This window comes from Nylanderia fulva, unplaced genomic scaffold (genome assembly GCF_048542155.1).
Source record: "Nylanderia fulva isolate GAGA-0341 unplaced genomic scaffold, ASM4854215v1 Scaffold4, whole genome shotgun sequence".
In the NCBI taxonomy this organism is placed as follows: Eukaryota; Metazoa; Arthropoda; class Insecta; order Hymenoptera; family Formicidae; genus Nylanderia; species Nylanderia fulva.
The window spans coordinates 5,120,442-5,148,006 of NW_028190476.1; the positions used below are offsets into that span (position 1 = coordinate 5,120,442).

General features: G+C 30.4%; 1 protein-coding gene and 1 long non-coding RNA gene across 2 annotated transcripts; both read left to right on the plus strand.

The window, feature by feature from the left end:
• The first annotated feature begins 26 nt into the window (after positions 1 to 26).
• eIF5 (eukaryotic translation initiation factor 5) lies at positions 27 to 2,621 on the plus strand. Its single transcript, XM_029309316.2, has 3 exons — positions 27 to 1,100; positions 1,323 to 1,508; positions 1,884 to 2,621. Exons 1-3 carry the CDS (start codon positions 27 to 29, stop codon positions 2,019 to 2,021), a joined length of 1,398 nt encoding a protein of 465 aa, XP_029165149.1. The 3' UTR covers positions 2,022 to 2,621.
• A 758-nt stretch (positions 2,622 to 3,379) lies between these two features.
• LOC114936275 (uncharacterized) lies at positions 3,380 to 27,546 on the plus strand. Its single transcript, XR_003820671.2, has 3 exons — positions 3,380 to 4,193; positions 4,378 to 4,407; positions 27,462 to 27,546. It is a non-coding gene; the product is annotated as an uncharacterized LOC114936275 (long non-coding RNA).
• The last annotated feature ends 19 nt before the right edge of the window (positions 27,547 to 27,565 follow it).

Sequence of the window (27,565 nt, forward strand, 5' to 3'; positions counted from 1 at the left end):
AAGAGAAGGCGGAAACAACGGTCATCATGGGAAGCGTAAATGTCAATCGCAATGTCAGCGATGCCTTCTATCGCTATAAAATGCCGCGGATTCAGGCCAAGGTGGAGGGTAAAGGAAACGGTATCAAGACAGTGATCGTCAATATGGTGGACGTAGCCAAGGCGATCGGCCGTCCGGCCACTTATCCGACCAAGTACTTCGGTTGCGAGCTGGGTGCGCAGACCCAGTTTGATTTCAAGAACGAGCGTTTTATCGTCAACGGCTCGCACGATGCCACGAAACTGCAAGATTTGCTCGATGGTTTTATTCGGAAATATGTTCTATGTCCAGCTTGTGACAATCCGGAAACTGAGCTGATGGTCAGTTCGAAGAAGGGTACGATCTCACAAGGCTGCAAAGCCTGTGGTCATCACGGTCTTCTAGAGAGTAACCACAAGCTGAACACCTACATATTGAAGAATCCGCCGAGTCTGAATCCAGCGGTGCAGGGCAGTTCATTGACGGAGGGCAAACGCGGCAAACGTTCGAAACGTGCCAATGGTGACACCGCGGCTGCATCCGCAACCGTTGCTGCCACTACCAATGGCAACGATCGATCTTGCTCGCCGGAAAATGAAGTCAACAACTCCGGAGATATCGTGGTGGAGCCTCCGCCGGAAAGAAAGATCACCAACAATGAGGATGACGATAAATGGGCGGTCGATGTGTCCGAAGAAGCGGTCAGAGCTCGTCTCCAGGATCTGACGGAAGGCGCAAAGGGCATGACTATCAGCGATGATCTCGAAAAGAGTGAGAAAGAGCGCATGGATATGTTCTACAAACTGGTTAAGTGCCGCCGCGATGCCGGTCAGCTCGACAATAATCACAAAGAGCTCGTAGCCGAGGCCGAACGTCTCGAAATCAAGACCAAGGCACCATTGATCCTCGCTGAATTGTTATTCGATCAAGGAATCGCCGCACAGGCAAAGAAGTATCGCGTACTGTTGCTGCGTTTTACCCATGATGACATCAAGGCGCAGAAATATTTGATCAGAGGTATTGAACAGGTCATTGCGCTGCATAAGGATGCCCTGATGCCAAAGGTTCCTGGAATTCTTAAGGTAAAAGAATCACGACTTTGGAATTTATTTACCTTTTAGATTCAATTTTAATTTTTTTATGATTCTATTTATTAAAATATGATCTTTCTTCACTTTTTCTATTTTAAAAATATGTACTTTGCATTTCTTTGAGCACTTTTTACATCTCATATTTCTTTGAAAGATCCGTATGAAATTATTTTATAATTATTAAATTAATAAAAGTATTTGCATCTATTTCAGTTATTTTACGACGCTGATATCCTGGAGGAAAAAGCATTTGACGAATGGTCGAGCAAAGTCAGTAAAAAATACGTCTCGAAGGATTTGTCACAAGAGATTCACGATCGGGCCGCACCATTTCTAACATGGTTAAAAGTTGCAGAGGAAGAAGAGTCTGAGTCCGAGGAAGAAGATGACGATTTAGAAGTAAGTATTTCGCTACAGTGTTACCAATCAAATACCAATTCTTCAAAATTAATTTAATTTTGCTCTAATTTTAATTCTGGAATTTTCTTTTCTATTAAATTGACAAGTCTAGCTTATATCTTTATTTTGTTCTGTTCTGCGATAATTAAATCAATTAGAATTGTTCAACGTGATTTAAGGAATCAATATATCTTTCTTTCCAAGAGTTATTTTTCTATTTGGATTTCACGCTTTAATTTTTCAAGAATTATTTTTTTCTTTTGTTTCTATATTATTTATATTCCATATATTATATTGTGACACGTTACGTAATTTATAGTATGTTACATAATTTTGTAACATAACTTTTTAATGTTTCACACTTTTCTCTTTTAGATTGAATACGATGATAGAGCCAAACAAGAATCCCTGAAACAGCAGCAACCGACAACTGTGCCGAAACCTGCCACCGCTGCCACCGCCGCCGTGAAAGATGATTCTGATGAGGAAGACTTCGATATTGATGCCATTTAAAGCACACATAGGCACACATAATACAACACACATACATACACACAAACGCGCAACTGATGATGAAAAATACTGATGCGATACGTAATACAAAACGAATAATCATTTTTCTCTCAAAAAGAGCTATGCAAATGCAATCTCAAGTTATGTGCAAATAAATATAAGGTTTTTTGTTGTTTTAGACCGACAAGATCAATAATTAATACACAATGCCGTTTACATGTTAATGAAAAAAAAAAAAAAAAGAAATTTTAATTGTTCCCAAGCGTTTAGTATGATTTATCTCTCTCTGTGTACAGTGTGTATCCATAATATTTTTAATTGTTTTAACGATACGGTAAATGCGCGTTTAACGAAAATATTATTTCTATATTATTGATTGTTATCATGTTTTTTTAATGGGTACTATGATGCGCTTATCTTGAAATATGTTCTCTGCATTCGTTTCAGATAAAAAAAAAAAAAAAAATAGAAAACATAGAATTCACGAGCATTGCTGGGAAATTGGCCTGCTAAAAGTGTTCTTTATTGTATCTATTTACTATTCTAATTATTATTATTATTATTATTATTATTCAAATAAATATGGTTTATTGCAATAAATCCTACTTATTTTTTTATTTCTCGCAACACACAAAGAAATATAAGATTATGTTCTAATTGTACATTAATATGATTTTGATAATTAGTAATAAAAGGTAATAATAAAGGATTAGGAATAATCCATTCGAGAGCGACAATTTTAATTTATAAATTCATATTTTACGCGTTAAAAAATATACAATAGTGTAAAGTTTTAGTAAAATTAAAGCTCTTTCAGTATTATCTACAATTTAAAAATAGAATTAAATATTTCGTTTTTTTTTAAGTCAATATTATATTCTACCCTTATGGAAATTTATCACTAGTAAGTCCAAATAATCACTTATTCCGAGTTTTTAAATTACTGTACATCAGTAATTTAAGTACTCGAAATAAATGATTTGGACTTATTAGTGATAAATTTCCGTAAGAATGTATTTTAATATTTATTAATAGTTTTTCATTTACAATATTTATGATAAATACGAATATTGCAACACAGACGTATTCAAATTAATATACGAATTTTATTCGAACTATGTTCGCAAATATATATCAAGATTATATAAAAAAAAAAATAGATTTTTTTTTTATTTGGTTGCGTTCAAAAATCCGTTCGTCAAAGTGCAGAATTTGACCGACCAATCGGAGACCGAGGATCCCTGTGTCCTGATTGGTCAATCGAGCGTTTCACCCTCGATGAACGTATTTTCGAACACAATCTAGAATGCTGCTGGCTGCTGCCCTCTGCTGCACTTTCGCATTGTTTGTGGCGAACGTTTGCGCGGTCCTCGCCGGTCCATGAAAATACCAGTATATATATGTTAATTAGTGTGAGTATACATTAATTAGTGCCTTACGTTGATTAATTATCATATAAATCTGATCGCGCCGCGTGTCCCGACATCGTATTCGCATCGTGCACGCGCGAGATTAATAACCTTGTCGGCCGCGAATCTCGCTCAATTTCGCTTCGTCCCACGCATACTTCGCGTGACGTCACAGCTCCGACTCGAGCGGCCGAAAATTCGCGCGCGCGAGTTCACGAAGGCGGATCACGAGAATTATCGGCTCTGTTTGCGACGCGAATTTCCGGAGTTTTTCGACATTGTCGATCGTATTCTAAGTGGACGAGCGCGCATTTCCGGTCGTACTTCCGCGTCATCGTGTCGACGTATCCTTTCACGAGAAAAAAAGCTCGTAATTATTTTCATTAAAATCGCAGGTCGACAAAAAGATCGCGCCGCCATATTGTTATTGTTATTTTTTAATATCGTACGTTGCTCTTTTTTCCTCGTGAATCGTCGAGTCGGAAATATTTGGATTATATTTGTATTATCGAAATACGCGACGAATCGCGAGTATGCTATACACGGTGTTCGGGAATATCGGCGACTTCCAAGTGCGTCGTTTTATTCGCGAATAAGCTTTCGCGTTTCTCGTGTTTTACCGAAACTCGTCGAAGTTTGTGATAATTAAAACACGGGCGTCGTTAATGAAAAAAAGTAAAGCGAGTGCAAGTGTGTTTCGAAGCTTCTACGAGAGGAGGAGGAGGCTCAGGATGGCATCGGGTAACGTCAAACCAAATATATGGTGAATAATTTATTTATTATTTTATATATATATATATATATTATTTATTATATTATTATTATTATTTATTTTATTATACTATTATATTGTAATTGATATATTATCATAATTTTAGTTTTTGATATATTAATTTTATTTTAAATTTTACTATATTAATTTTCATGTATTTATATATATTTTACAGTTTACAACTTCACTGCTGCGAATCGTATCGGTGAGTCTCATCAATTTTTCTGTAAATTTTGAATAATAATTTTGTGAAAATTATGTATGAAAGAGAGATGTGTATCGCAAACAATATTGAGATGGTAAGTCTTGAAGAAAAATGAAGAAATAATATTTATAGAGGCAAAATGCATGAAATTCATTTTTTATTTAACACACGCTCTTGCACAGAAAAAATTAACTATCATAACTAACTACACAAGAAAGAATTTTGTCTTAGAATTTATCCTGATAATATCCGAAAATTCCATAGTAATCGTATGGCACAATATGATATTGGAATAATTTTGTAAAAGTTTCTCTAATTAATATTTATTAAAAATATTAATATCTACCACAATAAAGATATATAACATATTTGATTAAAAACTTATGATTCTTTAAAGGTTTTGAAGAGGTACCAAAAAAGTGATTTTACAATGCAGCTTAACATTTTTAATCTAATTTAATTATTCATGATAATTTTAACATGCAGCATGGTAATTTTTGTATTATTAAACATGATAAAATTAGTGAATTTTGCTGTAAAATATAATGAAAAGTTCTCTCCGTGTATATTACACATCAAATTTAGTTATTATGGCTAAATTTTTAGATATGATAGCTAATGTTTTTTAGCTATAGAATTCTTCATTTAATTATAACTAGAAAATATTAATTCAGTATTATCAGTAAGAATATTGATACTTAAATTTTTTAAATTTATTTACCTTTATTTAGATATAATTTTTTAATAGTATATGATTTTTGTATATTGTTGCTGCAATTTGTAGATTAATGTTTTTGTGAAACGATATTAATATAAAATTTATGCTTAAAAAGTGAACAGCGTATTGAAATTGGCAAAGAGTTTGATGTTTTTGTACATATTTGCAAGTACCGAAATCTCTTCTATATTGGTCCAGATTTTTACATGCCACTACTTGTATAAAATTAAAGTTTGTTTTTTTAAATGTACTTAAAATAAAATAGAAATACATATACTTTATAAATGTGAAGCAAAGAGAAAGAAGACGATACGTAAAATAAGAAATGCACAAGCAAATAAAATATTCTGACATATTGGATTTAAACTATTGTAGTTTAAATCCCTCATCGACCTTGGAATAAAATATTCTTTCGTTAGAATCTTTTGTTAATTCCTGTTCGCAATTTCATAAAACACGCAAATAATAATTTTATTAAATGTAAATGTTGCAAAATGTTATAAAACCTTGCATGGCCATAGAATCACAAAGTTCCCGCATAAAATGATGCCATTGTGATTCCGATTAGAGTTCCTAGTAATGTAAAGGATTTTTAGGACTTCTAGAAACTTTAAATCCGATTTCATAATAGAGACCTCGCGCGAATAATACAAACTCCGGTTTCACCAGAGTTACCAACACTAAGAAATAAATTCTCAATTCGTTCAAAACTAGCTGGAATTCTCTATACGTTTATTAGTTTTCATTCAAATTTTTTTCAGAAAATTACTTTACCAAAACTTGCAGACAATTCTTAAAAATTACAAATATTACGATTTTAATTATTCCGTTTTTTGGTTGTTATATAAAGTATGAGCAAATTCGTATTCACAGCTGATCAATAGAGGTCTCCACAATGTCTCCTGTCGAGTTTTAAGCGCGAACAACTGTTGTTCAGTTGTGGTATTTGAGCGCGGCGATGAATCGTGTGTTGGTGGTTTTGTGGAATTGCGATAGATTAAAAACCGCATCGATTGTGCGTTTATCACGGTCAGTTCAGGACGATGGTCGGATATTAATTTTCGCATCCGAATTTACATCCATTTCAATGTGATCGGAATATTGAGAATTACGAAGGATCCTTTCAATGGTGGTTAAGGTAGATATATGTTGTTTTCTTTTCATTTCATAAATTGATATTTTGATGTTTGGCAAATATTGCTCGCGCGATTAAACGTAATCCGCATATAGTCAAATCCACTCTATTCTAGTAGATACATGTATGACTTTATTCAATTGCCTCTGTATTAAAGTCATGAAAAAACAAGTTTGGAAAAATTTCCATCTGTTTTATTTTATAAATGCACATATAAGTAATATAGGGATCATTTTAATAGAAATAAATTTGGGAAAATGTAATAAAAGACAAAAATATATATATTATTTAAATGTCATGTATACATCATATCTGCATGAGAAAACATTTCGTATATCTAGATTTATATTTTAATTTTATGAAAATTAATGTTGCATTTTTTTTTCGATACAATCACGGTATGAAAGAAGCGGAATTGATGAATGTGCTATATGTAGATGGATATTCTGAATTTCATCCGTCTCGATTTACGGCGATACTTATTAACCGGATCTATATTGCTGATTATATTCCGTTAATGAAATTGATATTCAAACTGATAACATTGATTGCAAAAGCTATGATAAACAACATATTATTATTGAACAATATATATTATATTATATATACGCATATACTTAAGTAACAAAGAAGGGGTTAAAAAATTCCCCTCCATTTTTAATAAACTTTGAAATATGTTGTCTATTGTAATTCAAAATAAGAAACATTTTTTTATATATGCTGATGTCGTTAAGCGAAGCACCTCTTTGAACAAATCGGTTTTTTTCTAAGTGAATTTTGTCGAAACAATAAAAGATATAGAAAAAATGTTTGAAATAAGATTTTTTATAGTGTATTTTTAATTTACTTGATAATAACGTAATTAGATTTTTAAATGTAATATTTTTCGAAATTTCTCTCCCTCATAATTTTTGAAAATTTTACAATTTTACCTTAAAACAAAAGTTAAAGCATATTTCACGTTAAATTCAATTACATATATAATAAAATTGTTAATAAAATTGTTTAATCATATATAATAAAATTCAATTATATATAATAAAATTGTATTCCGTGATAACATTTTTCAAAAATGAGCTAAAAATATCTATATATATATATCCGTTTCATACTATTCGTTACTTATACAATTTCTTCTTATGTGATCGCAAAGAAAATTATGAATTTTTAATAAATAATTAAATTAATAAATAACTTAAACATTACAATTTATATATTTATATTTACTAAACTTTATAATAATTTATAAAATTATTTAATAATTTATATTAAATAATTTACAGATTACAATTTTTTATATTATATTTATATATTATATTATATTAATTATGATAGTAATAAATAATTTACATATGAAAACAATTATATGTTCTTATAATGATGAGTAAGGAAAAATCTCTTTGATGAGATATCAATAGATTAATGAATACAATATAATACGGTGCAATAAATATAAATGAACGAAATGTGCTTATGTAATCGCATTGCACAATTTGAAAAAATGACATGAATGCAATTGTATTTAGAACTGCGCGTAACATAATTCCTACGCATTATTGTAAACGCATTCATCATTGTGTATGAAAAGTTCAGTATACATAATAAATTATTTCTTACTAAACCGTAATTATACTAATAAAATGAAATCATATACTGAATTTTAATTTTCATTCATAACGATGAATGCTTTTATAATAATTCATGTGTGTTATATTGTACGTAGTTATAAATACAATTATATTGTTACATCCATGTCATCTTTTCAATTTTGCGATTACAGAATATCTTTCTTTGTTTATTTGCCATATCATTGTATCTATTAATCTATATTGATATCTCTCATCAAATAGATTTTTTCTTGTTCGGCTAATTCTATTTTTAACACATAAGAATGTATCTTTTCACATGTGTAAATTATTTATTTGCCATTATAATTATATTATAAATATATAAATATATAAAATGTAAATTATTAAATATAAATTATTATTATTATGATATAAATTATTATTATGCATTTAATTAATAAATATGAATACGTATATGTGTTTTATGTTATCTGTTAATTTAATTATTTATTAATAATGCATGATTATCTTTGTAATATTAAGAAGAAAAAATTTTCGTCATAAGTATAGCAAACGCTGTATAAAACGAATATATTGATAAAATGCAAACAAAGATATTTCTAGTTTATTTTTAAACTATGCGATTTTGGAATACGCCTTTATTATTGATTAAATTTGGCGTGAAATATATTTTAAGTTTTGACAAAAGGTAAATTTCAAAAATTATAACAAGGGAAGAAAAATTTCGAAAAATGTAATTATACATTGTTATAAAGTATATTAAAAACCATAAAACTTTAATATAAAAATATAAACATTTTTTATATCTTTTACCGTTTCGATGGTATTCACTCAAAACTATATAAAAATTGTTATTTTTTTTTAAGAAATGTTTTACTCTTTTAACAGTAACGTTAACACAAATATAAAAAAAGTATCTTTTATTTTGATCTACAACTTATTCAAGGTTCATAAAAATCGGAAAGAGAAAATTTACTCCATTTCCTTGTAAGTTATATTGTTAAAAAAATGCGTTAGACTTTATTTCAAATAATAACGATCAATACAAATTTAATATACATTTGATAATGTACCTATGTGAAATATCGCTTACTGCAAATTTTTTAATTTAATTTAAAAATGTATAAAATATCGAATATTAAAATATTAATAATTAATTAAATTATTTAATAAAAACGTAGATATTTGAGAATCGCCAGACAGAATTTAAAAAAGTAAAATTCTTTTCTCGACCGTACTAGCAAATATTATTTATTAAATCACAACGTTTCGACCCTTCTTTGAGTCCTTATCAAGCGATTTGTGAAAATAAAAATAAAATTATAATTTTCTTTTTATTTTCACAAATCACTTGATTGGGTCGAAACGTTGTAATTTAATAAATAATATTTGCCAGTACGGTCGAGAGAAGAGTTTTACTTTTTTAAATTATTCAATATCTTTTATTGGTACTGGATAATACAAAATCAAATTAAAATTTTTCGAAATAGTTAAAATATATATATATCTATGTATGTATATATGTATATATATATTTATATATTGATTATATTTGATAAAGAAACGAAAAATATTTTTTTAGTATTTATTTTGTAGAGTTTTATGTGCTAAAAGATTAAACAAAAATATCGATATGTGAAATTTGACGATATATTGTACTATATAATAATTTTAATTTTATAATATAACACGGGAAAAAAGCAAAAAGAGATATAGGTACCGATATTTTAAAAATATCATAACTTTTTAATTAAATAATTTTTTGATATTTTTTCCTATTTAAGAAAATAAATAGATATGTATTTGAGGTAGCAATAATAATGCACTCGTAATATCTTAATTAATATATCATCGAGAAACAAATTCGCATTTCTATAACAATTCGAATATAAGTTCAAATTTCGTAAACGGCGTTTTAACGATGCGTATAAATTTCTGGTAAAAGCTCTTTTGAATAATAAATTCGACAAGTTCGTGCAATGATCCGAAAATATTCCGATAAATATCGGTATTCGGCTCATGTAACGCACATCGTTAAATGTTACAGAATTTTTCACTAAATTAATTTTTGCTCGCATAGATACGAATTTTCTGTATCTTGTACAATAGGATTTATATATATATGTTTGTATGTGTGTGTGTGTGTATAAAGTACAATACATGATACTTTTAAAAATATATTATTAAAATGTTTTTAAAATATATTGACAATAAGATCATAGAACAAAATTGTGGATAATTTTTTTTAAGAGTTGTGAAGCTAGAGAAAAAAGAAATATTTATCAATGTTAAAAGAAATCTTCAAATAACTTAAAATATTTTTTTATTAGAGAGAGGGAGAAAGAGAAAAGAGAGAAAGAAGATTTAATATTAAATTTATTTTTCGATCTATTATATTCTCTGAAAATCTCTATCTTAATGAAGTGTCAACACAATATCTGTAATCAAATCTCGACACGTGATAAAATTCCGATAATTTTTTGGTTAATTTATTAGAAAAACACATTTATTAAAAAGATGACATTCTTTGATATATACATATATATACATATATGTATATCAAAGAATGTCGATATGTCTTTTTAATAAATTAATCCAAAAATTATCGGAATTTTATCACGTGTCGAGATTTGATTACAGATATTGTGTTGACACTTCATTAAGATAGAGATTTTCAGAGAATATAATAGATCAAAAAATAAATTTAATATTAAATCTTCTTATAAATATAAAATGCACAATATAAAAATAACGATAGTTTTATGTGAACAATACATACGAATATCGGGAAGGAGAAAGTATATGCACATATAATTGGTTACAAATTTTTACATGACATTTTAGAAACATTACTTACATTATTATACTATCTTATAATTAAAAATTTTAATTTGTGTTTAAAAATTATAGATATTAATAATTGTTTATATTAATTTAACAAAATATAAGATATATTGCAATTACATATATTGCAAAACAATTGATACATACATATATAAAATATTTTCTCTTTTTTGATATAGGAGTAGCAATTGAAAAAAGTTTGACATTCCTCGATTTAATTAATAATATAAAAAGTTTTTTAGTCGAATTATCCACTAAAATATATAACATTTATTGCTTTATCCTGCTTTGAATAAGTTCGATGCGAAAACGCGTCAAAGAAAAATTTAAAAAAGAGGAATATATACATATAATCGTTGATCTGAAAAAAATCTTTGATAGTCTTCTTTATTCCCACCGCGTATGATAATAGAGATTGAGTTCTCTCATTTCACACAGGGTGCGATTCTCTTCTCCCGTATCCATACATCTTATAGAAGATTCGATCTCTTGTGCGTACGTGCGTGCATGCGTTCGAGTCGAGATTTAGACAAACGAGTAAGAAAACGAGCGAAATTTCCTGCAAGAATATATTCCTCGAACAAGTTTTCCGACAAACTCGATCTAAGAAGTGAGAAGACTCATGCATGTTTCTTTCTACGAATGCAGATTATTGCGGATACATTCAAGCACGCAACGTGACAAGTGTGTGCCGCGTTTCTCTGTTTATCGATAGTTCTTCGGTAAAAACATTCGTTCCTTAATACAAACATACACATAAATATTTTTGTGTAAATTCAACATTTAAAAAAATTGCAGTATTAAAAAGTAGCTATATATGTACCTAAAAAAATAGAAATAAAATTAAGTCACAGTTATAAAATTAATTATAATGTACTTGTCATTCAAAACTGTATCTCGAGATACGAAATTAGAGATTCATGAGTAAGAAATTATTGAGTTGTTTTGAAGATGTTACCTATTAATATTTGACTTTACAAGTAATTTACAAAAGTCTGCTTCATTTTTTCTGACAAACATGTTTTTGTGTTGCTAATAAATTTTAATTGAAATATGTATAAATATTAATAAAATGTGGAAAAAATAGATTTTTTTTCTGAATTTTTTTTAAGTAACCTTTTATCAGCGAATGTTATACACGTTTTATATTAATCTCATTCGTAAATTTACAAAAATGGGATTCTTTATACATGTTATAAAATTACACGAAAAATTTTACGGTACAAATGCATACATTTTTTTACAATATTTATTGTAAAACTGAAATATAACCATGTTAGAATATTTATTACAAAAATGGTAAATGCACTTGTTTTGTTGTTTATTAATGCGTTTGTGCATCAAAATATTTGAATAATTACTAGTACGTCCTTGTAAAATAGAATATATATATATATAATATACTCGGTAAAAAATATGATAATTTTTCTTCATGTTTGTATGCTTTATAATATAATAAAAATTATATTATAATTTATATTATATTTTTTCCATGTATAGTCTTTTGTGAACGATATATCAATATATATTGTTATATTAATATTTTATGCTTATTTAAATTACAATAATGTTTAGATAAAAAGACTAATTTCTAGTTTATTTTTGCCAATTAATTATAGATTAACGCGTTAGTTCAAAACTTTTGGACAAACAATCAGTTAACAAAATTTCCGGCTAATTGAAACTTCTAGTTTCATTTGCCCTTTCAAAAGTTTGTCACGTGTCTGAATGAGGTAGATGACACATGGGATGATATGAAACGAGGACATGCACGCAGCTCTATATGTTTCTGTCGAATGTTGTTGGCGTATAATTTTAATAGTTTATATAATGTATCTAGTTCCTCTAAGGGAGTAGTTAAAATAATGTGTTTTATATTTCTCTTGATAAACTTTTGTGTGACTATTTTTGATTGTGTTTTTATTGTGTATATATATAACCGTCGCATACAGAAATATGTTTGCTATCTTACATATTACTCACATAATTTACAATATAATTTATTTACAGGGTTGAGAAAGTTATTTTATAAAAGTATCTAGTTACAGTTACAGTTAGCAGTGACTAACTCAGAAAAATAACAAGTTACAGTTATATAACTCAAGAAGTAACGAATCGTTACTTTTCAGTTACTTTTTTTGCAATGAGTTTCTATTATATTTTAAATATAATCTAAATATAAAATTAAATATAAAATTATGTATTTCAAGCTTTATTAAATTACATACTTGATTATGTGCTATATTATTTTAGGGAGCGTCTCGATTGACCACGTTAATATTGACCACAGCCAATCATAGAGCCAGTGCCTAAAGTTTTTTGTTACATAAACCAATAGGAATGTGGTTATTACCAATATTGATGTGGTTAAATCGATCCTATTCATTATTTTATATGCAATAAATTACAACTGTTTTAAATTTAAAATGAAAATATATTTAATATATTAAATTAATGATTTAATACATACATTAAATATTTAATTAATAATTTGTAATAAATTAACTTCTTATAACACAATAATTAATATTATTTACTTAGAATAAAAATTATAGGATTCAGATTTTTCAGTTAAAAAATTCATAAAATTTCAGACAGTCGTATGTAACTTTCCGAAAAATTGTTAGTCCTAAGTTTCAAATGAACTATTAAATAAGTTACTAATTACCAAAAAATGTAACTAAGTTACATCTATAAATGCAGAAAAAGGAACGAAGTTATGTTACCAAAAAATTTAACTGTAACTGTAACTTTGTTACAAGTAACGAGTTACTTCTCAACCTTGTATATTTACATATATAATTTACGAAAATGTTTCCTTCTACTGAAGAGAACAAGTTATGATATAATGTTTTAGTTGATTATCATGCAGTTTTATCGTTTTACACTTTACATAATAATAACAATATAACAATATAATTTCGTGGTCTCCATAGCGTATTTTAGAGTCGTTAAAAATTCCGTCTGAAATATAAGATAAAATACACAGACATATTTGCATAAAATAAAAACTTTCTTATTTATATTGCAAGTAAGAATTGAAGAGCAAATTTTGAATATTGAAATAATTTAAACGTACATTATTAATCTTAAATCTTTATTTTTCATACAAATTGCTTTCGTTTTATTTAAATTGTTAGGAAGTATATCTTGTCGCATTATTTTAGTACTGGGCACTATATTTTTCTAATTTTTCGAAAACTCGTTATCGTTTGGGTACGCGAAAGCGGCTCGGTATCTTGCTCCTCAAACGAACGAAGTAAAACCCGCAGCATCGAATGCAATTTATTTTCCGGGAGATAATGTCCGTATCAGAACGTCTTTTTCCGCACTAGGCTAGGAAACGAACGTGCGACACCGAGACAAAGTGACAAAGCAGCAAAACGAGAGAAGAGCCGAAAGGAGACCAAGAGAAAGAACGCGAGATAGAGAATTGAATTTTCTACACATGCAAGCACGGTTCTAAATAAATGGCATATACTGAAAGCAGTTTGAAACGCGAAGCCCGGGTTCTCTCATTTTGCTTCTTCAAAGAGCTAGTCTATAAAGACATTTTTTTCCCCCTTTAATGGTTAAAGAGCAATGGTCGTATAGTCGTCTTTGAAACTCACGTCAACTTAGATATCGTAAACCCATGACTGTTATTTTTAAACGAGATTTCCATTGAGATTCATCCGACCGAATAAAAACGCGATCTCGGACTTTTGACATAAGCGTTAGTAACTTACGTGGCGATATCTTTAATTTCTATTATTTACCGACTTTCATCTCTTATGCACAAGAATATTTTTTTTTTTTTTGCATTTTAATATTAGATTATTCGATACAAACGTATTATCCCCAAATAAATTTTGAAAATAAATTTTTTGTAATCTTTGAAAAACAAGAGTTTTTCGAAATTTTATTAATATGGTTAAGTAGAGATGTTCCTATTATAAAACTTTTGTATAAAACATTTTTTGATATTTGTGATAAGAATATTCTAATTAATCACATTAAAATTTTGATAAAATTATTTTTTTCAAAGATTTAAAAAAAGCATAGTAATATTAAATTATAAAATATATACCAAAGAAACAGTATCTCTAAAATATACACACGCAATATTATATATCGATATGAGCAAACATTTTACGCGAAATGTGCTGCTTAGAATACATTTACTAAACCATCGATAAAAAATCTTGTTTTTTGATCCAACATATTTGGCGGCTTCTACTCTTTGGCCCGAATTGCAAGCAGCCAGTTAAATTTATCGGCGACAGAAAAATAGATGAAGCGCCTCAAGAGAATTTTCCGATAAACGAACGGAAAAATACGAGGAAATATGATTTAGCGCGAAAATGGGATCGGCTCGATTATATCTGTAAATTACCGTAATAATGGATTTTGTTCTTGGACATTCACACGAATCGTTTGCCGAAAAAATATATATGACAAATATTATTTTAATTCAAACATCGGATATATTTTGTAATATCTAAAACTTTTATATTTTACTAACATTATATGTATATATATTATATCTTTTAAATGAACATATATGCTTTTTAATATTTTGTTCGCTCGATGTACATTAAACTGTATGAATTTTTAAAAGATTTAAAGAGCTATTAAATATTTTGAAACCAAAAATAATAAAGAAGTGTGATTGTGGTACAACACAATTCACGCATTATAATTAGTTTAACGAGAAATCGCCATACATTTGCAATCACACACATATATACATACATACTTGTACGTTTCAGATACATTTTACATAAAATGTATAGTTTGAGAAGAATTTTGCATGTATCCAACTCATTTTGCAGGGTAATATATTTTTGGCGAAGAGACTCTGATATATAAAAGTCACTCCCTTTTTGTGTTTCGAAAAACTATGAGAGGTACTTGTTTTTTTTTTGTTTTTTTTTTTTTTTTTTTCAAAATATATGAGATATAATTTCGCGGGACATTGTGTGTATATATAGCATTCATAGTATATTTTTACATGAAGCGACACATATCCTCGTGTTTTTTTTTGTATACGTAATGCGACTACGTGTGTATAGGAGAAAAGAGAGAGAGAGGAGGGCGCGAAGCACGTGTATAACGCGGAATAAATGGAGAATCCCGAAGGGGATTTGTTTGACGCGTCGCAAGGTTAGGGTAGATTCGCATCCCCCACGCGGTCACCCCGTAGTGCTATCCATAAATCATAATTCGCTCGACAAAGTATAAGGCTCGAGCATCGTTACCGCGGACAGTGATGGAGTTTTTATAGTAGACTTTGCGCTACTTTTATTATCCGCATCGTATCGCAAGATTACTCAATGTCTTCCGTCATTTCTCTAATTGTTCTCACGACGAGGGCGAACTGGGTAAAAGACTATGGCGATCAAACAAAAATGATCGCATCAAATATATAAGGATTTTATCGGTTGACTTATCATTGGGAAAATAAATTAGATACGCTCTTTGTTGTATGAATATCGAAAATAATAGCGAATAAGCTGTAGATATGTATTATATGTATACAGCTGAATGTAACTTGATATTTTTCATCTAATAATGAATGTCGACAAAAATATTGATTGAATAATGATGTTGAAAATAATGGTTAAAAATGAGATGCGGAAGATGCATTGCATTTACGTATAAATATGAGAGAATAAAATATTATAAATTTTAGCATATCCAACTGGATATTTATTGCAGGATGCAACATTATCGCATCCGAAAATATAACATTTTATACGCTTTCGCTACGTCATAGAAAAATAGATCGATTAACTTGCACGCGCAAACTTAGGAAAATGCATTTTTGAGAAATGAAGATTACTTACAGTATCACGAAAATATATATAACTGAAAAGTTCGAGCAGATGGAGAGGCATCAAAGTTATACATATTGTCGATATACATATAATTCCTGCGGGAAACAAAGTTTCGTTATATCGATATGCATCCTTCATATATACGTGGCACGGCTTAGGAAAAGGAAAACAAACACAAGCGTCGGGGAAATACGAGAGAATGGAACTTACTTGCCGAGCTCTATGTCCAAGATGATCTCATAGGTATGCACGAAGCACAACAAGTGCCGAACTATAGTCAATTACAGTCCATAATTACGGGATTGGTCATGCTGAGTTTAGCCGTGTCTCATTAGCCCGGTTCTTCCCCCTGCAACTAACTTGCCCGGTGGTCGTCTAATTTGGAAAGTTGTTTAACTGAAAGCGCTTACCTATGCATCCCGGATTGGGGACACCGCGCGCTCGATGTGGATACATATGTTGGAGGGATAGAGTATAGATTGTATGTGTGTCTCTCTCGGGAGACCAAGTCTGACTTATCATTGGGAAAATAAATTAGATACGCGTCGCTCTTTGTTGTATGAATATCGAAAATAATAGCGAATAAGCTGTAGATATGTATTATATGTATACAGCTGAATGTAACTTGATATTTTTCATCTAATAATGAATGTCGACGAAAATATTGATTGAATAATGATGTTGAAAATAATGGTTAAAAATGAGATGCGGAAGATGCATTGCATTTACGTATAAATATGAGAGAATAAAATATTATAAATTTTAGCATATCCAACTGGATATTTATTGCAGGATGCAACATTATCGCATCCGAAAATATAACATTTTATACGCTTTCGCTACGTCATAGAAAAATAGACTCGCGTTGTGACACGACGATCGGGCTATACTCTAACTTGAGTTTTCATCGGGTAAAACATTTATATAATGAGTGTGTGATACCTAGAAAAGTCCCCTTTTGAGCAGAAAAAATATAAGATTCAAATTAATTTTTTATTGATTTTTACAAATATATGTACTTTTATCATGGTATATCATGAGTTATTTTGGATCAATAAAATAATACAAGTTGATTATGTCACAACTAAAATTTATTGAAATCAATTGTATGACGATAGGGAAATTGACACTGATAAAGTAAAATTTTTCGACAAAATTTATATTATCGCTATTGTTGATTGTTACATCATAATAATTTATTATTTGCGTAATAAAACGTCAAGGAAATATACTCGTACCATCTATAATAAAAATAATAATAACATTACAAAAATTTTATTACTCATATTTGCATAATATATTGCAATTAAATAACGATTGCAACGATATTTTATTTTATTACAAAAATTATGTTTATCATTTACAAATTAGGCAACTTAACTAGAACTTTGATTTATCTTGAAAATATCTTGAAAATTAAACGTAATAGTTTAGTTGCAAATAATGATTTATTTTTGAAAATCTTTTTCATGGTATCTTACCTTATACAAATTTTGTTTGCTGAAAAAGGGATTTAAGAGCATCATTTTTTATTTACACATTTTGGGCATTACTTTTTATTTACACATTTTGGGCATTACTTTTTATTTACGCTTTTATTATTTTTCTTTCTTTTTTTCGCGATTGTCATTTTCCTGTCATTCACCACTTGATTATTTCGAAATATTTCCACTTCAAATATTCGTCAAATTTTTATAAAGTAGTACGCGCTCGTACACAGAAACATCATATGTATTTAAAAAATTCCAAACAAATTCAGCAACTGTAATAAATATGGTTGACAATATTTATCCCATATTCCCGAATAATTGTTCCGCCACAAATGACTCGTATGTTTGAAGCATTTGCGCCGGAATTACATATTTTTAATTTATACGTTACATTTTTCCGACGTTTTATCAATGAACATAATATTCTACAGAAAAAACTAGATATGAACTCTTCGTATTTGCGGAACAAGTTTGATTATGCGTAGAAAAGAGCATGAGTCGCATTTAACTAAAACTTGCGGATTTATCACATGGGAGGTCACATCGCGGTGAACAATGGCACATCTATTTAACTTGCTTCTGTGCTTGCGCAGAAAATGGAAAGATAAGGCTCGCAGGATTTATACGTCAACGGGGCGTTTCATCGATGATCGACGCGTATATACGTACCTATACATATATACGATACACGCAATCGCGATATATCGCAAGCGCGACGTATCGATTCTACGTCGAGCCAATTGACACGTTTCGATCACGGCACATTTTTTTCTAATCGGAAATTTAAAATCCGAATTGATTAAGAATCCCTCTTTCACGTTACAGTATTACAAGAGTATCGGTAATGATATGCGAACCCAGGCGGACGCAAGCGCTCTCGCGATTAGTTAGCGCGGTGTCGGCGAATTGCGCTGCGGCAAATAGTGCTTGCAGGCCATTCGATGGCACATTGCGGTCCCCAATATGCAAATCAAAATAGGTCCGGAACCGCTTCCGAATGTAATTTACGGCAACGAAACGCTCGGACGGCCGTGCCATCCGCCGGACTCTGCCAGAAAATGCATTACGACTTGAATAGCCTGACCGCCTGTTTTTCGATGTCGCGCGTAATTCGTTATTGCGTGGTGTGGTTAAAGCACATTGTTAGGAAATTATTAGAACGAATGTTGCGATTATTAACTCGGAACGAATCGTTACATTCCGAAGAATACAATATGTATCGCAATATTACATTCTTTTGTAATTAATTCTTTTTTCGGAAATATTTTATTAGAGTTGCCGCGCGAATTTATCTGTTTTCGATAATTCAGATTTTCGGATTTGTAATTACATCAAGTTTTGCAATTTTATTAATGCATATCATTAACTATATTACTTTGCCAAATATCTCGTGATTCAATTGAATTTTTATGGTATTATAAAATTACAATAATTATTCATTATCTCAATTAGTACGCGATTAAATTTTTCACAATTTCGTGCCGAACGATACAAAATTCAAGAAATAGAAATCAGCAGAAATGATATGACGTAATAAAGAAAATTGCGATTGCACGATGATGCATCGCGTAATCTATATCATTTATATTGCCATATATACGGCGACCTAGTTTATGAGAGATCCGTAAATAATATTTTACATATCGTTGATACTTTCGTTTATATTGTCTAGATAAATTTCCAATTAATTTGATCACGAACATGCTAGACACCTCGGTTATTCAGATAGAGACACGTAGATGAGTAGATTGATAACTGTAACGCGCGTGTCATTATAACGCCTGCAAGTATTTTTTTTACATGAACATCATTCATATAAAGAATTGCAGAATGAAAAAAAGCAATATAGCGGGACGCTATGGGAATTTATATACTCGCTATGTCGTGCGTATACGCTATCATCTAATTTATTTTCCGCCTGGTAATGGTAATGCGAACGCATTCTCTCTCCCGCGGGGATTATACTTTATCGTTCGCGCGACGTAAAAAGGCGCGGTCTATTATAGTGGTTGGCTTTTAATATGACCGATCTTAATATTCGCGTCAATTATTCCTTTCGATCAGCAGCGGCGACTTGTCGAGGAGGCTCTCGGTTAGTTCGATTATGTGGCCATATCGATTTTTCGCGTCTGACGCGCGCACGCAGAAATAGAATCCGGTCGCGCGATTCGGTTATCGTCATTTTTAAACACCAGCTGACCGACGATTTTCGATGAACCAGTTTTGATGAACAATATTTGTCGAACGCGCCGCGGAATGAAATTTACTCGCGATACCGAAATTTATTTCCTTGAAGCGAATCGCGTCAAATATATACTGCGGGAATTTACTGACTCGAGGGTTCGGGTTAAATTTACATGCGACTTCGTTTCAAGCTAACGTTACGTCATCAGCTTTAAATCGTTTCTTCGTCTACATGTTGCAAAATGTGCCACGCTGTGAGATGCAGCAACGATAAACAACATAAATTGTTATTTACGACTACGATGTTGTATTTCGTATGATTATTTATAGCGCAAATGTTACAACGCGATCTGATAAGAATGCACGATGTACATATAACTCTATGGACTACATAGTATATAGACAATGATTTTTATATCAATCGATATAATATCGCTTTTGATATATATTATTTAAATCATATGTATTATGTAAACGTTATATTACGAGAATTAATATATCTCTATTATGAGACAGCTATTTCATAAATTGTGCTTGGTCATTCAATATGCTAATTCATATATAATATGATCTTATACAATTATCGAAATGACATACCATATACTCTATAATAAGAGTATATATCTTTTCGAATGTCAAAAGTGTATTAGAAAAATTGCTTTTGTTTAATAAAATAATATTATTTGATCTAATATTAAACTGAGAAAGAAACACAATCCATTAACCCAACTGGCACTAATTTTTTGTCATTATACTACTTTATATTATAAATATCGTACATTCGATGAAGTACAATAATATATAATATAATTGTAGGATCTCTATTTTTATAAAGAGGATTTTTCAATGTTTAACATATGTTTTTATTTGTAGTAAATTTATTTTAAATATAATATATAAAGTTGTTTTCCTTTTACTATTTTATAATATTCAATTACGATACAGAAACAAATAATGGAAACAATAGTATAGTAAAAAAGAAATCGAGAAAAATATTTAATTTTCATGAAATGTTAAATTTAATTATTTTTATGAAAAAAGTATAAATTATTGTATACGTATCTTTCATGTATAGATTTTACCGTTCGAGAATGATAGGCAATATGAAATGTAGGTACTATTATCACAATCAAGGCCAATAAATTTAATTAATGAGAGAGTGTTGAAAAATAAACACATGTTAAGCAAATATTGCAAGCATGCGATTATACTTTGTTACATATTTACGTGAAAGCATTGAGATATGAATTGCAATTTCACATCAATGTTACAATGAATGCGCCTGCGGCATCATACATGTACGTAAATGTCGATCAAGCAAAATTCGTGGAATATTTCGATTCTGTTTGGTATTGTAAATTATAGCATTTAACAAATTATATTCTCATTTATGTACGTCATAATAATCCTATGCAAATTATATCAAATTTTAGAATGCGGTCACATATCTACATAAAATAGCCTTCGATATTTCTATAAAAATTTTCTGCAAATCTTGTATTTTTAATTTGCATAATAATGTAATTAAGTCCTCCTCTCTTCCCCCCCTCTCTCTCTTTCTCTCTGTAAATTATTCTGTCATCAGTTGAGAGATAATGCAATTAAAATATTAAGAGAAATAGATTTTGCATAATCATTTCCTGTCATAATATCATTGAAAGCGCATCGAATTAAATATCATGAATAAATGAAAACTATGAAGTTTATCAAGCGCGATGATCGAAATCATCAAGTGTATTACGTAAAGCAGCACAAAAACCGATCATTAATTCATTTGATGGAAAATGAAATATATTTTCGAAATGTTTGGATTGTTTGTTTGAATTCGCGCCGCCATTGATGACGAGTGTAAATGTAACGTCCCAGCAGTGTATGTGAAATTGACAAAAAGGTCCTCTAGTGTCTGACGAGCAACTGGGACAATTGCTGCACAAGTGGTTCATGCAACAAACGTTAGTATGTATATTGAAAATTGTTGTACGCCTGACAGCCTGTCCTTCGACACACGTGACTGTATATTTTTTCTCTCCTTTTTTTTCTTTCGATTACACACGAGGTGTAAGTCGATTTTCCGCTCGTTTACAATTAAGAGGCGTTTCGGCGCTCAGTTCATGTATTCGTACGCGCGACGAATGATTTTAACGGATAGTTAAATGGAATTAATTATTATTCCGTGAGAACACGAACGCTGCTATTTAACAGGCGCGAAAACGATGTATTATGATTCGCGTATACGCGTTCTATTTAACGTGAAATTCAAGGCTATTACTCCACGGAAAAGTTATGCAACGTGCGTAATTCGCTAATTCTCTCCTCCTAAAATGCGCAACCTCTTTTATCAATGTAAACGTTTCGAAAGTTGCATTTAGTATAGTTGATAGCTATTAAAAAATTAAACGAAATTTGCACTCAAACTATTATATAGTCGCTCGATTCGCTGAGAGAGAAAATGAAAGAGAAAGAGTTTCTTTTTTAAACCCTATAACGAGTATGGGCGTCCACAGAAGAAGGCAAGACGGGACATTTGGAATCATTAAAAAAATTATTTTTTATATTTAATATAAAACAAAATTAAATTTAAAACAAATTAAGAAAGAATAAAAAATAAGAAACCAAAAAAAAATGTTAATTATGCCCTCCCTGGAAAAAATCCTACGGACGCCCATGCTAACGACTCTTCCAAAAAAAGTGTTACATTTAACCGCGTAGAAAAAAATTACTTTCGTAGCTTATGCGCGGTCTTACCGCAACAGGTAAATGCATATTCCTAAAAGGAAAAATTTCTTAATTCTGGAGTGGTTGCGCGAATGACATTAATCTTTCACGCGTACAAATCTGCAATTTTAATTAACATAAATTTAAATGTAATGCTTAAAACATGTATTTAAATAAGTAATATGCTCGCAAGATATGTTTTTACATTTTAATTCGTCTTTTAAACATGAACGACATTTCTTAATCCCGGATGGTCGCTCTAATGACATTAATCATTCATGTGCACAACGTTTCGTATGCAACGTGCGTAATTCGCTGATTCTTTCCTCCGAAAATGCTCTCTTTTATCAATGGGAACGTTTGGAAAGTTTTCTGACGCAAATAGCGTAATTTAGCCATTCAAAAATTGATGACAATTTTTCGCGTTGACGAAATTCGTATTCAAGTTAATTGCTCGAATTGCTGAAAAAGACATTCCATTTAACATCGCGGTTATTTAAAGTTAAAAAGAGTATTCTATAAAATAAAACTTTTAACCTTCTCATTTGATAAAATTCCTGCGTCGCGTCGCGAATAATATTTGATTGTGAAACAATTGAGAATTGAGTGATACAATAAGAGATTCATATTTCCGTGATATATTATTTTCATGCATTAAGAGAGAAAAGTTTGTTATATATTCTATAAATATTACTCATCTGAATATCGACAAAGCGAGGATATTTATTTTCATTTCATCTTGCTGGTTTATTGCAACAATATATTCATGCGTTATCGATCGTTCTTCACATTGACATTGTGCAATAAATGCGCAAAAGATACGAAACAATGAGTCATATCGAATGAAAGCAAGTGTTTCTCGTGAAGAATAATTAACGCCACATGTGCAATCGACGAGCGGCGTATTGTTATACGTTACCAGCGGGCACATCCCGATGCTGTAACGATTATTAAAAGCTCCAAACTAACAACGCGCGAGTTTTGTTGTTGTAATGATGATTAATGTGATTCGCGCGGAATTTTCGACATTGCCGAAATACCATTGCCAAGCCGATCGATTCGCGTCCACTCGCGTTTGTAATCGAGCTAAGCTGAAATAAATTTGAGATTCTTCATGTATTTCATTATATATATATATGTGTATAATATGTATAATTTATTTAACAATAACGCACGTATACACACTTGTAATTTACGCTCTTACGTTTGACATAAATTTTATTTATATATTTGTTACCGGATAATCCGTCTTATCAATTGGGTCAAAGAGAGACTCTCGGTCCTCTCTGAGGGATTCTCGTAGTGATCGTCGCTTTTAATGAATCCGATTTAGGGAGCTGAGAGAGAGAGAGAGAGAGAGAGAGAGAGACTCAATTAGACTATGCCCAAAGAGATTCAAATGGCCGAGGCTCTGCGATTCGAGACAACCGCAAGGGTCAATTGCATAATCTGACATTGTCGGAGCAGCTCGGTTTTATCAACCGCCCACTCGTCCAAAGTATACTCGAGGGACGTTTATTCTTAAGAGAGAAGAAGGAGGATGGAAGCGACACGAGAGCGACTAAAATCTAATTTTGTTATTTTCACCGTAAACATTCTCCGTTCGAGAGAAAATTATTCGCTTAAATCGGTCTTCGTCGGACTTCTAATTGATCGCGAACGGATTGTTGAGAAGTTTAATTGCAAGGAAACGTTGTAGAACCGGAGACCCCGCGCGAGGAAACGCGCGGAATTGAATTTCGCAGGAGTGTCCAAAGGGTCAACTCGGACTGCATTCTCCGTCTATGCGTCCTCGGTTTCTCTCGGTCCAGCCGCGATCTCTGGCGGGCGAAAAACGTGACAGGAAGAAACGAAAGTGCCGGACGAACCTTTAATTTGATAGAAAACCGCGATAATTACGGTAATTGGGAATAAACGTGCACTGCATGCGACACCGAATGATTACAGTCGGCCGAGTCATTAGCGGAGCGTCTACTCTCCCAACAATGTCTGTTTCCGTAGCAGCGAGCATTGCGTTGCGTATTATTAATGAACATACACGTCAACCTTTCCAGTCAAATCAAAGACAATTTTCCGTGGCTGGATCGCTCCTTTAGATTAGAAGTGTACGTGTGTATGTATTGTATTTGCATGGATGTGTGTACGTCAAAGAGAGAGAGAGAGACATTAACGTTAAATTAGGAATATCCATTTGTGAAATTTGAAATAATAATGCTTTAAATATTATTATCTATACACACATTATTAGTAAATTAATGTATTGCATAAAATATTTGATATGTAACAGGAAAAAATATAAAAAATATTTACAATTATTGTATAAATATATATTATAAAAATTTATATTATATATATTATAAATTTATTATAAATATAATATATATTATAAATATTTTTCAAACGAAGATTGAGCATATTATTCATTTAATAATTATTATAACTCTTGTTACGCACACATTTGTTAGATATAATTGTGCATTATTATATTTATTATTTGGAAATATTACATTTATCTCATTAATCGGTTTGATTAAACTTAGTCTCTATATTTACAATTATATAATGTTTGCATATCTCTTGTATGTGCACAGTCCTATGTTTGACATATAATTTACTTAGTAAATATATGTATATTTCTGTACAATCAAGCTTCACAAATCATGATTGCTGAATCTACAATATATTGCTTTCCATGTAAGGAGTCGAATTATAATTAAGATTATGTACATATGTCTCGATATGAATATTACTACGAATTTGCCTTATTGGCGAATAATGTTGGCTAATTGTCTCTCTCTCTAATATTTGGATATTCTCCCTATGATGACGATTCAATTTAGAGGTCAAAGCAGTAATGATATACTTTCTATACATTTGTAATGATAATAATCGAATTAAATATGCAAAACGCGTCCGTTTACGAATAAAATAATAAGGACATGAAAACACATTTACATTTCTCGCGAATCATTATTTGCACATTTATTATGCGTCCTTTTGAGTCATTTCGCTTTGAGTTATATGAGGACCGTTTCCGGTTTCAGAGATATATAATGCTTTAATGTATAATAATTTTCACCGTCTCACACAACACTTATTATTCACGTGCACGCATGAAAACAAGATCAAGGTTACACATTCAACAACAGACCGCCGGAGATTCGTATATAAAAGCGTATATTGTTGAATTTATTGTCAAAGCAAGCTAAGCTAAATACAAAAAACCACATATGAAGAAAGAACAAGTTATTTTTATTTACAGTGATAATAATAATTCAGTGTAACTAGGATTAAAATGTATAATTCACGAGATATACATATAAATTTTTCCAAGTAATTATCTAAAGAAATGTCATAGTTTTATTATAATATTTGTTTATTTAATTTTACAGAATTTTTACTAATTTATTCTACGAAAATATCGAAGTCATGATCGTGATAATCAAATCAATTGTCAGATACAATAGAAAAAATAATATGTTTTCTTCAACATGTTGTATAAGATGATTTTTATAATTGACAGAAATTACATGAGCATTTAAACAATTTCTTGAAACATTATTTCGTTTGTTATTCTATAAAATTTTTAGTCATCAAGGGACATAATATGTCATTTTTGTATACATATACATACGTTGTGATGTGTCCATGTAATGTTTGTGCGTTGCTTATTGCGCGATGGATACATTTTTCATGTTTTGTTATTAAAATAATTACGCGTTAACAAATTGCGAACGAGGATTTTAATTGCAAGCGATATGCAGAATACGAAATGTGTATGTTATCCTCATTTTCAATGCGTAGAGATAAGCTATATACTCGTGTAATTATTAAAGTGCAATAATACATGATCTATATTTCGCGCATGCACAGTTTGGAATATGTGAAAGTAGATTACTCTCGTGCAAAGCATATTTTCAAGTCATATAAAAATGTTTGACAATATGCAGCGAAAAATGCAAAATACATATTTTTAAAAATTATTAGAGATAATAATACAATTTCTTTTGTTTTATAAATATATCTTTTCTTAAGAGAAAACATGAATATCTCTAACTCACTTTTCTGAATTTTATTTACTTAAATCGACACTTTCGTTATTATTCTACGTAAATCTAAAATAAAATGTTTAAAAAGTAAATATAAAATATTTTATGCCTTTTTAAAATGCATTACTCAAAGTTCTCGAAAAAAATGCAAACTTTTGAAGAATTATAAATTAACCCATTTAAAACTACACGCGCACTGAAAAAAATATTAAATTAATAAACATTGATTTCAGTACTGCTGAATAAATATTTATCCATTTTGAAAAGTTTTTTTTGTATCAAACGAATATTTTTCCAAATCAATATTATTAGTTTCAAATAAATGATTTATAAGGCAGTATCGAAATAAATATTTATTCGAACACAATAAATTCCTTCCCCGTCCAAGATTCGTTTTGAAAATCGCGGAAATCGTCCTGTGTCGCGCATACAATATACACGGTGTAGAAATTCAAGAGGCTGAAAAAAAAAAAAAAAACCCCAACATCACACTTCGTGTGTCTCTTTCTAGGTCGACGCGGGAAGAAACGGGCGCGGCGCGTGGTCGCGCGTTCCTGAACGAAGATCAACAAGTAGCATGGCCACGTGGTGGGGGAACGCGGCACTGTTTGCGCG